Source organism: Heloderma suspectum, chromosome 5 (genome assembly GCF_057233095.1).
Source record: "Heloderma suspectum isolate Gila_16-S chromosome 5, 16-S_ref, whole genome shotgun sequence".
NCBI classification, from domain to species: Eukaryota; Metazoa; Chordata; class Lepidosauria; order Squamata; family Helodermatidae; genus Heloderma; species Heloderma suspectum.
This window is the reverse complement of record NC_139462.1, coordinates 97284839-97298147: the sequence shown is the minus strand read 5'-3', so window position 1 is coordinate 97298147 and position 13309 is coordinate 97284839. Positions and strand designations below refer to the sequence as shown.

Below are 13309 nucleotides of genomic sequence, written 5' to 3'. Positions count from 1 at the left end.
TCAGCTTCTTAGCCAGTGTGCAAACATGAAAGACTGGCCCGGAGTAGGAGGATCTTGTGTACTTGGAGGACTATGACGTCGAGGGGAAGATCCTGATCCCCAACACTGGATCAGGCTCCTGCATGGCAGGCCAATCTCCTGATGGGGAACTTGGCTTCTCCGCCATATCTTTTGGCTCCTTACCACTTCCAACACTCGTTCTGACAGAGCTGGTCTGAGCGATTTTGTCTCACCTGCTTTGAAAAAGCTTGACAGCGAGGGCAAGCCGCAACACTGTGGCCTTCTCCGAGGCAAAAAAGGCAAAGAGAATGTCTGTCAGTCGGCAGTAACTTGCCTCCACAATGGACACACTTCCTAAATGGTGCCCCCTGAGGGCCATGAGTCCATGAAGGTGATCACAAGATAGTAAGAAATACAAATACAACACAGAAGAGTAAAGATAGAAAACTTTGATAGAAAGAGGAAAGAAAGAATAAAAACTCAGCTTTTGAAACGCTTTCAGAATTAACTGAACACAGGAGAAGTTCCCTCACGAGGCTACCACAATGGCAGTCGAAAGAGAACTGACGGAATAATTGGGAACCCACTAGGACATGCGCATTGGGATGGTGGCGGAAGGGTTCCCACCAAAATTCCTCAGCTATAGAAGTTTCCCAAATTGAGGCTCCGCACAGGCGCAGAGCCCATGTGTGTGATGCACAGAGGCCATGAAGAAGAAATATATTATACTTTTCAAGAAAAAAATGGTGTCAAATGGTCCCAAGTAAATAAATATATTTTGCATCAAGAAAAGCTGAAGCAAACTTTATTTTATTTCTGTAGTCATGATGTGCTATGATTTGAGTTTAAAATGCAAAACTGCACATGCTCAGAGTACTTCTGTTTTTTACAGGTTTGGCAAACAGGTTTTTTGGGGGAAGAGGTTGCTTTCTGATAGCAGGAATGTAGAAGCAGTTGCAAAGCATGGAATGGAATGGAATGGAATGGAATGGAATGGGGGGAGGGAGAGAAATGAAAGATTATGTGCTTCACAGCTGAAGTAATGCACATGGCTGTCTAAAGGTGGATTTTATATAAGCCCTTTAAGTCCAGGGTCTAAAATTACCTAGCTGCACCACTTGTTATCCTCAGAAGAAGTAAATCCATCCACTGGCCTTGTTCTGTGTCATCTGAAGTTACAGCTTAGAAGGCCTGGCCTTGCACCTCACTTTTCAACTCATCCATATTATGTCTTTTACTTCAATCTTATTCAGCCTTCCATTATTTTTCTACAGCTAAGCATTTGATCCTCTGCACTTATTAGTTGTTGGCTCTTCAAGTTGTGTTATCCATGGAGATTGATTGATATGAAAGCGTGGACTGGCTGTGTGATTAGCTGACTAGACAGACATGCAGGCTAACGTGTTGAGGCCAGAACAATGCTAAGTGTTATTTATGATAAAATGCTAAATCATTCAAGCAGTAAATTTAAGACCACAAATCAAAATATCCTAAAGATGGTGATCACTGACATGCACTCACCCCTTAGATTTTGTGCTAGACCGAGGTCTATACTCATAAGATTCATCTTCAGTTCCATTTTGGCGTTTGTACCAATCAAACAAGGTGCGTAGTAAGGAGGGGAGACAGTGCTCTGCTACTGAGCTCATAGAGCTTATCAACTGCAAAGAGAAAAAGGTTGAGGCATTCCATGGAGTACTTTATCTTTTCACAACATTCCCTCTTATGTATTTTGGGATGTGCCATATGTATCCCAACACACATTAACAATATCGTAGGAGCCTTTGTAATTTTTTCACATGAAACAAAACATCAAGATCCATTCACACATTTACACATACACACAAAGCTATGTACCTTTGGACTAGAGGTTTATGTTATCCTTTAAGGCTGGTGCTTAGCAGGTGGCTAGCCAGCAGCAATGTGGCAGAATCCCAGGTGCCCTGATGCACCCAGATATGAACTGGAAGAACATCTGTGTAGCGCTATCTATAGCAAAAAAACTATAGGTTTTTGTACCCTAGTGTGCACCTGATGCCCTAGGCAACAGTACAGTACATTGTGATGTCATCATTAGGTGCTTTTCAGAGACAATTTCACAAATGCTGTCCATGCTGAGCTTGTTTCACAGTCAGACAAGGAGCATGGTAGATTTTGTTCTAGCTTAGGTATATTGGTTCAAGAGCTGACCAGCATTAAAGCAATGCTTTCAACAGTGGAAATCGAATTGCAAGCTTTAAATGGGGGGTTTATTCCAGTCTTCTGATATTAGCAAGGGATAACCACTAAAGATAGAATTCACAACCACACATTCTCTACTTTTGCCCTATGCAGATATTCAAAACACCACATAGAGGAAGACAAGGATTGCAAACTCACTGCACTTCCAGGTCTGCCCAATATCACACTTGCATAGGGTGATTTTCATGTAGGTGAAAATTGCACATGCATACTCAGACTTTGTGGAATAAGGATCTGACAAAATGTGGTCCACTGGAGAAGAAAATGGCAACCCACTCCAGTATTCTTGCCAAGAAAACCCCATGGAACATATCACAAGGCTAAAAGATATGACACCGGAAGATGAGCCCCTCAGGTCGGAAGGTATCCAATATACTACTGGGGAAGAGCAGAGGGAATTTCCAAGTAGCGCCAGAAAGAGTGAAGCGGCTGGGCCAAAGCCAAAAGGACACTCAGCTGTGGATGTGTCTGGTGGTGAAAAGAAAGTCCGATGCTGTTAAAAACAATATTGTTTAGGAACCTGGAATGTCAGATCAATGAATCAAGGTAAGCTAGAGGTGGTCAAACATGAGATGGCAAGATTGAACATTGACATCTTGGGAATCAGCGAACTAAAATGGACAAGCATGGGCAAATTCAATTGAGGTGACCATTATATCTACTACTGTGGGCAAGAATCCCTTAGAAGAAATGGAGTAGCACTCATAGTCAACAAAAGGGTGGGAAAAGCAGTACTGGGGTACAATCTCAAAAACGACAGAATGATCTCAGTATGAATCCAAGGCAAACCATTCAACATCACAGTAATTCAAGTCTATGCCCCAACCACTGAGGCCGAAGAAGCTGAGGCTGATCGGTTCTATGAAGACCTACAACACCTTCTAGAACTAACACCCAAAAAAATGTCCTCTTCATCATAGGGGATTGGAATGCTAAAGTAGGAAGTCAAGAAATCACCAGGATAACAGGCAAGCATGGCCTTGGTGTACAAAATGAAGCAGGACAAAAGCTAATGGAGTTTTGCCAAGAGAACACGCTGATCATAGCAAACACTCTTTTCCAACAGCACAAGAGGTGACTCTACACATGGACATCACCAGATGGTCAATATCGAAATCAGATTGATTATGTCCTTTGCAGCCAAAGATGGAGAAGCTCTATACAGTCAGTAAAAACAGGACCTGACCTGACTGTGGCTCGGATCATGAGCTGCTTGTTGCAAAATTTCGGCTTAAATTGAAGAACGTAGGGAAAACAACTAAACCATTCAGGTATGAACTAAGTCATATCTCTTATGAATATACAGTGGAGGTGAGGAATACATTTAAGGGATTAGACCTGATAGACAGAGTGCCTGAGGAACTATGGACAGAGGTCCGTAACATTGTTCAGGAGGCAGCAACTCAATCCATCCCAAAGAAAAAGAAATGCAAGAAAGCAAAGTGGCTGTCTGATGAGGCTTTACAAGTAGCTAACGAAAGAAGGGAAGCGAAAAGCAAGGGAGAAAGGGGAAGATATACCCAACTGAACGCAGAGTTCCAGAGAATAGCAAGGAGAGACAAGAAGGCCTTCTTAAAGGAACAATTCAAAGAAATCGAGGAAAACAACAGAATGGGAAAGACTAGAGATCTCTTCAAGAAAATCGGAGATCTCAAGGGAACGTTTTGTGCAAAGACGGGCATGATAAAGGACAAAGAAGGCAGGGACCTAACAGAAGCAGATGAGATTAAGAAGAGGTGGCAAGAATACACAGAAGAACTATACAGGAAAGATCTGAATGTCCCTGATAGCCATGATAGTGCCATCACTGAACTTGAGCCGGACATCCTAGAGAGTGAAGTCAAGTGGGCCTTAGGAAGCATTAGTAACAACGAAGCTAGCGGAGATGACAGTATTCCAGCTGAGCTATTTAAGATCCTAAAAGATGATGCTGTTAAAGTGCTGCACTCAATATGCCAACAAATGTGGAACACTCAACAGTGGCCACAAGACTGGAAAAGGTCAGTTTACCAAATTCCAAAGAAGGGCAACGCCAAAGAGCGTTCAAACTAACGTGCAATTGCGCTCATTTCACATGCCAGCAAGGTGATGCTCAAAATCCTACAAGCTAGGCTTCAGCACTATGTGAACCGAGAACTACTGGAAGTACAAGCTGGGTTTTGAAGAGGCAGGGGAACTAGAGATCAAATCGCCAACATGCGCTGGATCATGGAGAAAGCAAGAGAATTCCAGAAAAACGTCTATTTCTGCTTCATTGACTACACTAAAGCCTTTGATTGTGTGGATCACAACAAACTGTGGCAAATTCTGAAAGAGATGGGAGTACCAGACCACCTTACCTGTCTCCTGAGAAACTTGTACGAGGGTCAAGAAGCAACAGTAAGAACCAGACATGGAACAACTGATTGGTTCAAAATTGGGAAAAGACTACGACAAGGCTGCATATTGTCGCCCTGCTTATTTAACTTCTTTGCAGAGTACATCATGAGAAACACCGGGTTGGATGAATCACAGGTCCGAATAAAGATTGCCAGGAGAATTATCAACAACCTCCGATACGCAGATGATACCACCTTAATGGCAGAAAGCGAAGAGGATCTAAAGAGCCTCTTGTTGAGGGTGCAAGTGGAGAGTGCAAAAGCTGGCTTGAAACTCAACATTAAAAAAACTAAGATCATGGCATCTGGCCCCATCACTTCCTGGCATATAGAAGGGGAAGAAATGGAAGCAGTGACAGATTTTATTTTCTTGGGCTCCAAGCTCACCGCAGATGGTGACTGTAGCCATGAAATTAAAAGACACTTGCTCCTTGGGAGGAAAGCTATGGCAAACCTAGACAGCACAGTAAGAAGCAGAGACATCACCTTGCCGACAAAGGTCCGTCTAATCAAAGCTATGGTTTTCCCAGTAGCAACGTATGGCTGTGAGAGCTGGACTATAAGGAAGGCTGAGCGCCGAAGAACTGATGCTTTCGAACTGTGGTGCTGGAGAAGACTCTTATGAGTCCCCTGGACTGCAAGGAGGTCAAATCAGACAATCCTAAAGGAAATCAACCCTGAGTGCTCATTGGAAGGACAGATCCTGAAGCTGAAGCTCCAATATTTTGGCCACTTAATGCGAAGAGAAAACTCCCTGGAAAAGACCTTGATGCTGGGAAAGATTGAAGGCAAAAGGAAAAGGGAACGGCAGAGGATGAGATGGCTAGATAGCATCACGGATGCAATGAATATGGACTTGAGCACACTCCGGGAGAGAGCGGAGGAGTTGGACACGACTTAACGACTGAACAACAACAACAAGTTCAAGCCTACAAGTGTAAGCACATATTGCACATGATATTCAACACACATATGCTGGGCTGGTCAGCACAATACTGATCTGCTACCATGATCAAATATCTGCAAAAGGTTTTTGTCATCATATCAGTCAAGTAATTTGAAAGAAAGATTTTTTCCCAGAGCAGGGCAGATTGCTGAACTGCTTCTGTATTAATTTTCAAGTAAACTAAGTAAAAAACAAACCCTAATCACTTCATTTTGTAGAGGGTCACAAAACATAGGCCCAGTTCAGATTATCATATTAGGCATTGCACCTGCAAATATCTCCCATTCCTGGCACACCTCAATTATACTCAGAGGTCTCCAATTAACTGTAGTTATGGTTAACTGGAGAACTCTAGTATAATTCAGGGATTTAAAAATATATTTATTTGAATATTAATCTGATCTTCTTCACAAAGAGCCCAAGGCAGCTAACAACCTACATTATACACAGCAGAACACATAAACATTAAAATCATAACTCTAAAATCACAAATATATAATAAAATACAATAAAACCATCAACACAACCAACCAGAAAAGCAAATAGAGCACTTGCCTATACACCAAATAAATATATCTTTAACCGGCACCTAAATAACAGTGTGGGGACAGCCAAATCTCTACCAGAAGGGAATTCCATAGTCAGGATGCCATGCCTGAGAAGGCCCTACCAAGTATGATAGCCCCACAGGCCACATCCCTCAAAGGCACCACAAGCAAAGCCTCTTCAGCTGATCTCAAATACCGGTTTGGTCAGTATTGGAGAAGGCAGTCCTTCATGCACCTGGGTCCTGAGTCATTTAGGGCTTTCTACACCATTGATTGATTTATATATATTTATACACACACACACACTGCCCAATAGCCGAAGCTCTCTGGGTGGTTCACAAAAACTAAATGTGATATGCTCACATATCACTGCCCAATAAACACAGAGGCGGCAGCATTCTGCACCCGTTGCAGCCTCGGGGCCATCTTCAAGGGAAGCCCCAGGTAGAGAGCATTGCAATAGTCAAATTGGGAAGTTATGAGAGTAAGGACTACTGTTGTCAGATTATCCCAGTCTATGAACACCCACAGCTGATGAACTGCTGGCCATAATCACAAAAAAGTGGCTCTGACCAACTCATGCAGCCACACTTTTGTCAACCAATGTCAGCATGTTCCAAAATATTCTTACCAAGTTACATCCCTTAGGATTTTTTGTAAGGAAAGAGTTTGACTTCTCCTGTCTTCCCTTCAACTTTAGAAAAGAAGAACGCAAATGTATTAGTTCTCTATTTAAACTTTCCTTTTGTATGTTTGACAAAATTACTACATTTCCATTTGGCACATATATATATATAAATATTAATCGCCCATCTGGCCGGTCACCCAGCCACTCTGAGCAATGTACAACAATAGAAACAGTTCATACAATAACATTCAACATTAAAAACATCACATTTCTAAAATTACCCTAGCCCACCCCAAATGCCTGCCTGAACAACCAAGTTTTTAATGCGTGGCGGAAGCTCATTAAAGAGGGGGCATGACGGAGTTCCCTAGGGAGGGAGTTCCACAGAGTGGGAGCCACCACAGAGAAGGCCCTCTCTCTCGTCCTCACCAGCCTAGCTGTCCTGGCTGATGGGACAGAGAGAAGGCCATCCGAGGCTGATCTTGTTGAGCGGCCTATCTGGTGTTGCTGGAGGCACTCCTTGAGATAGGCTGGACCGGAACCGTATAGGGTTTTAAAGGTCAAACCCAACACCTTGAACTTGGCCTGGAAAACAACTGGTAGCCAGTACACACAGTGCATACACTTGTTCACCAGTTTTTAATAACTACTGACAAACTTAGGATTTTAGCTGACTCTACTATCAACAACTTATGAACAGAAAATCTATTTTCAAGTCTAGTAATATATTTTAAAAGAAAGCTTTTCCAACCTGGTCAAATTGAAGATCTTCACCTCTCTGAAGAGATCTGGACAAGAGCTTTTCCTAGAATTAGAATAGTAAATTAAAGAATCAAGTCACATCTGACAGTAGATCAAACCGTCATATGCACCCTGAATGTAATTCAGGCTAATCCTTGCTTAGACAGGTTTAAATATTCTAAAAACTAGAAATGATTAAAATGTATCAACTGTGGAGTGAAAATAAGAAAGTTATGTTTACCTACTTATTAGTGCTGCTGAATGTTTTCTAAAATTCCTGAAGCCTTCAGCCTTACTTTACAACGCAAAAGGAAATTATAAGAATGACACAAGCAAAAAGTGCAATGAAAAGAGAGTTATGCTTCATACAATTCTTGAGAATATTGAGCAAAAATGTTCAAATTTAAGGGTAAATGTTAGGGTACCACATTAGCCTACCCCTCCTCTTTTAGAAGGATAGATCTTGGACAAGTTACTTCCATAAAGCACGACTGCATAAATTGTGACCCACTAAGCTTAATAGGCTATTAGCCATGTATTGTGGCTTGCCAGATGCTAAACAAGCCCCTTTCTACTTTTTACCAAACTAGGTGACATATTGTGCACTGTATTTGAATAGGTCAGTCACATGTTGTTGGGCCTACTTTAGAGAAATAGGAATGACTTCCCAATTAGTGCTATGAGACTTGATCCAGCTTCATAACTGAACATCATGGGGGTAGATATCACTCTTTCCATTTTCCTAATTTCCAATTACAGGATAGTCCTTAGTCCTATTCAGATCAATGGAGAGGTGAAGTCAACTACACTAGATAGTGGGCAAATTCTGGATCTGTCAAGTCTCGCTGCAAGGGGGAACAAAAATGAAATGTTCTCTTTGATGCTGGAAAGGGAGAATATACACTGTCCAAAGCAGGACATTGTTGTACAGCAGGGGTGAGGAACGTGTGGTCCTTCAGATATTGTTGGACTCCAACCCCCATCAGCCTCAGCTAGCATGGTCAGTGGCCAGGGACGATAGAAGCTGTAGTCCAACACGTCAGGTTCACAACCCCTGTTGTAGAGGATGTAGACTTGCACTTTTTTTCAACACAGCTAAATCTCTTAGTTACCGACATGATGTTTTTTTAAACGTTCAAAACATCAGCCAAAGGGGATGGGGGAGCAGTAGCTCATCATGTGTATTATCTGAAAGATGCACGTAGTTCTATTGCAACTGATCACACTACTGAGGGTTATTTTTGACATTTTACAGCGCCACCACCAAGTATCTGAACAGCTCTTTTGTATAGACAAGTCTCTGATACCATGCACTATACCAGTATTGGATTTTAAAGGGTCATAATTAGCTTGTGTGTGTGTTTTAGCTTGCACTAGGTTTCATTTCAATGTGTTGGGGCTGGGGGGATCAACAGCACTTATCCTTGTCAGAGGACAGCATGACCTTTCCAATGCTGACCCAAGGAAGAACACAGCATCTGCCCTTGTGAGGATTATATTCCTATCATCCAAACCTTGTACTCCTTTTTCCCCCCTGCAACTCTTCAGCACACAAAAAACAACTCAAAGTATACCTTTCAAGTATCTTGAAAACTCGTCTTTTTCTTCTGACAAGGGCAGTATTTACTTTTCATTATCTTTCTTCATGTTTGTTTAGTAATACATAAATGCAAAAAGGGGGGGATCCAGTATGAATTTGCACATAGCTGTTGAACACACTATTTTGCCATTTGCTTTTCATTATTGTTTTTGTTGCTGACATTCTGCTCATACATTTGCCAAGGTATAATATCCTTTTATGAAGCAACTTTATTGACAATTCTTACAGGAGAACAAGTACTCCCTGCTGCTATCACAGTAGTCAGCACATGCCAAAGCAGCTAGCGGGGAAAGAGCAGCACAACTTGTTCTACTAATACAGCCAATGTGCACCAGATTCCCCCTTCCCTATTTCTACCTTCTGACTAAAAAGTCTTGAAGAAGAAAAAAGATTCCATGCTAGGATTTTGACTCCCAGGACACGGATTCCAATATGCTGCTGCTGATTACTACTACTACTACTACTACTACTATTTTATTTTGCTGAAGGGTACATGTTTTAACAATGTATGAAAAATAAAAGAAATAAGGCAGTCAAAGAGGACTTCTGTTTTAGTATATGTAGCCACAGTTATTTTCTTCTTCCATCTCCCCCAAGGACAAGTGCAGCTGTGACCCTTTCTAATCCTTCTCACAAAGCATGTACAACGTAACCAGGATGATCGAGATGTAACAGAGTCCAGGGACAAAGAAAAACATTTTTGGTTTAAGATATTAAGCAGATAGGAGTAGGATGCATTCATAGTTGCTTAACTGAGACACAGATTGTAGTTCAGGCCTGGGACACATCCGCCTCCCGAGTGGCCCCTGCCACCCACCCCCAAAAGGCATCCAGACCACTATGGAGCACTGAAAGGGTCAAATCTAGCTTGTTTGCAAGCTGAATTTGACCCTTCTAGGGCTCTGTAGCAGCTAACAAACAAGGTAGATTTGACCTTTTGGTGCTCCACAGTGCTCTGGCTCCCCCACCCCTGTAAAATTTAAAAAAAAAATCATTTTGGGGAAGACTGCAGGCCATGCAGCGAGAAGTACAAGGAGCGAACATGGCCCCTAGACCTCTTGAAGTTGCACACCCCTGCCGTAGTTCTTTGTGTCGTTATCTGTGCAGTCACATATGTGGGATCTACACTTGTGCAGAGCAGCACAGCAGAAGCCTCTAGGGCTTAGAAGCGCATGTGGCCTCTGTCCCTGAGCAGGGAAACCCCGTGCCCCTGCATGGTCAACACTCTTTCTTATGCTACTTTGAAATGGGAGCAAGTAAAAAAATTAGGCCTACAGTGAGAGAAGATTGGCAGGTTGTGTGACTACACAGATGACCACTTAAAGGGCCACCATTACATGTAAGCAACCTGTCTGCATTCTTCATGGTCGGGCCAGATGGTCCATGAGCCATGGTCGAGACCAGAGCAGCAACCGAGGCAGGTGGAGCCAAGACACACATCAGAAGGTCCAGAACCATATCTGACGAAGCTTAATATGAGCACCTGAGTCAGACACCTGATGCTCTGGAGCTGTAACCTCAAAGGCTATTACAAGAGTACTAGAGTTGGACTGGACAGACAGAAGCCTCAGACTGATGGAGATGGATACTTGAAGTCATTTAGCACCCATACCCAGAGTATGGAGCCTAAAACTTGATCTTGACATGCATGGCTGAGAAGGCTCCAGCAGTGCAGGCAGATGATGAAACCAAAAGAAGGTAAAAAGAGATGGAAACCAAAAAAAGGTTTTCTTTCCTCATTTTCTCTTTTTAACAATTAAGGTAAAAAAAAAAAGGGAGTGGGAGAAAAAAAAAACCTAAGGAATTCTGAGGCAAAATTTTTCAAGGAGTAGTTATGAGGATACATTTTTGAAGTGCTAGAAAAAGTTCCTTATTGTGCTGCTCAAGTAAACTTTAAAAAGCAACTAAGGAGAGAGCCTTGGCCCCACCACTGAACCATGCAGGATCACAGGGTTTCCCTGCTCAGGGGCAGGAGCTGTAGGATCTTATAAGCTCTATAGGTTTTCCAAATTCATGGGTGCACAACGTGCAGCCCAGGGACCGCATGCGACCCTCTAAAGCCTTTACTGTGGTTCCCGAAGGTGTCTTACCCACCGCTGCCAATTCCCCCCCCCCCGGCCAATTTCCCCACTGACTGTGCTCTCCGCTCCCTCCCTCAGAGTTCCTCATATAGATGACTTCCCCGCTCCCCCTGCTGCTGCTAGCAGCAAGGAAAGAGCAACCTCTACTCAGACCACTGATGTGTGTGCATGTGCGTGCAGGTACATGCAGCCCCCAACCCATGAACCGGCACCACATGTGGCCTTTTAACCAAAAAGTTGGTGTATCCCTAGTTTAAATGAATATCAAAGAACATTAACCAGTTCCTTACTATAACAAAGTTGACAGTGAAGTTAATGTGGACCATGGCTACAAAGTTTATGCACAGTACAGATACATTCATATCAGTCACAATCATCTTGAACACAAAGCCTACATATCCCAAGTCCCTATTCCTTCATATGTTTTGAAATTGGCCTCAGCCTTTAATTTGAACAAAGGCCAAGGTCTCCTATTAACCCATCTGAGCCAATTTATATAGCAATGCTGGTTACTTTTACTTACAAAATGTGCAACCTACCACTTTGCAAGTGTAAATTTTATTATTGACTAAAACATCACAAGATCAAAAAGTTAGTTCCAAGTCCATTACAAAGGGTTGTAATGACGCTGCTTCAAAGGGCTTTGCTTCTTTCTTTGATAAGTGGATTACCCTTTGAAAATCAACATCAAATCTTTCACTTAAGAGAACTGCCAGTGGACACAACTCTCTGTTAACTGAAACAGTCTAAATTGGTCTTAGAAAAATTGAAATAATCTGTAAGATCTTTGCAGCTAAGTAGCATACTCTTAACAGGTATGATAAGTCAAAGTATTTGTTAGAATATTATTCTAAGTTCCTTTTATATGTCAGATTTAGAAAAAAGCTACGTTTCTACATTTGTCCAATAGCATCTCGATTGGCTCTCAGAGTTGTTCTGTTTCTTTCCAAAAGCTACACAGCCTCCCCTAGACCCAAAATAGCTTACTCTTGACATGACACACAGGATGGATTATGGAATAGGTAGGAATTTTAGCTAAACTCCTGACTGTTTACAGACTCCCAAGAAACCCTACCTTCCCAGTTAGAAGGCAACTGGTAGGATGCTGGCAACTAGTGAGTTGAAAAGTGAAAACTGGTTTGCTTAGTTTTTTGTCTTCTTCCTATTAAACACTCACCCAGCTCACATGACATGAGGGTCATTAATAAGCCAAAGTGGCTTGTTTACTGTTGTCCAACTATAGCTACATTCAAATCGTGGATTTCCCCATTGATTTCTATGGGCAGCTCTTTTTTCCCCTAATCCTGGTATCACTTTGAAGAAACGTGGCATAAGCTAGGATACAGTTCACACATAAGATGAAGTGGGCCATTGCCCACAAACGCTTATGCCTTAATACATTTGTTAGCCTTTAAGGTGTCACAAGAGTCTTTGTTGTTTTAGCTGCAACAGACTAACACGGCTACTCCTCTGAAAAGTGTAACTCTGAGCCTTTTTATTTTTCTGGGCCTTTGCTCCCAGGAATGGTTTGATTAGGTGGTGATAATTTAGGCCTTTTTCAGGCAGATCCCGCTCTAGAAGCTGAGCCACAGTGTTAACTTCTTTATTTTTAGAAAACTATTAGCAAACTCATAAAACAGGCAACTTTCTGCTCCCTAGCCCATTCTCATAGTTCTTTTGTATTCCCTCCTCATGTGGGAATATATCCCGCCCAAGTCTGATTTGCATGCATTATAGCACTTTTTCCTCTAGGCAGCTACTACTCAGACTGTTTCTTCTCTCAAACACTTAAAACAAATGACTTTGGACAGAGAAGCTGTCTGAGGAAGAAAGCTAAATAGGTTTGGATTAGGGATGAGCAGATTGGAAGACTACAGTGAGCTACATTAAATCTTTTTCATGTTAAATAAGACACACAGAAAGTAGGAAGGAGTAGCTCTAAATCAGGAAGCCTTTTCACCAGCTTAGATAGCCCAGAGCCAAATAATGCAAAATGCAGAGCACTTATTTGTACTAAATCAATCTCCTTCTCTGCCATGGCTAATAAAGTATCAACGGTGGACTTCTAAACTCTTTTTAAAACTCCATCAACAACTGCTATTAATGTAATCTTAGGGCGCTGTACAATGGGGCTGCTCTACCTCCA

The 13309-nt window shown here is 42.2% G+C and overlaps 1 protein-coding gene across 14 annotated transcripts in view; it reads right to left on the bottom strand.

Moving 5' to 3' along the window:
- FRYL (FRY like transcription coactivator) overlaps positions 1-13309 on the bottom strand; it is a 261277-nt gene that overhangs the window by 159275 nt on the left and 88693 nt on the right. For 9 of the 14 annotated variants that reach the window (XM_084856816.1, XM_084856806.1, XM_084856807.1 and 6 more), the window contains 3 exons: positions 7493-7546; positions 6745-6807; positions 1522-1661 (listed from right to left, as the gene is read on the bottom strand). In XM_084856816.1, coding sequence (XP_084712942.1) covers positions 1522-1661; positions 6745-6807; positions 7493-7546 — 257 coding nt within the window. The remainder of the gene's footprint in view (positions 1-1521; positions 1662-6744; positions 6808-7492; positions 7547-13309) is intronic. The other 5 variants (XM_084856817.1, XM_084856818.1, XM_084856809.1 and 2 more) reach the window with 1 other exon arrangement.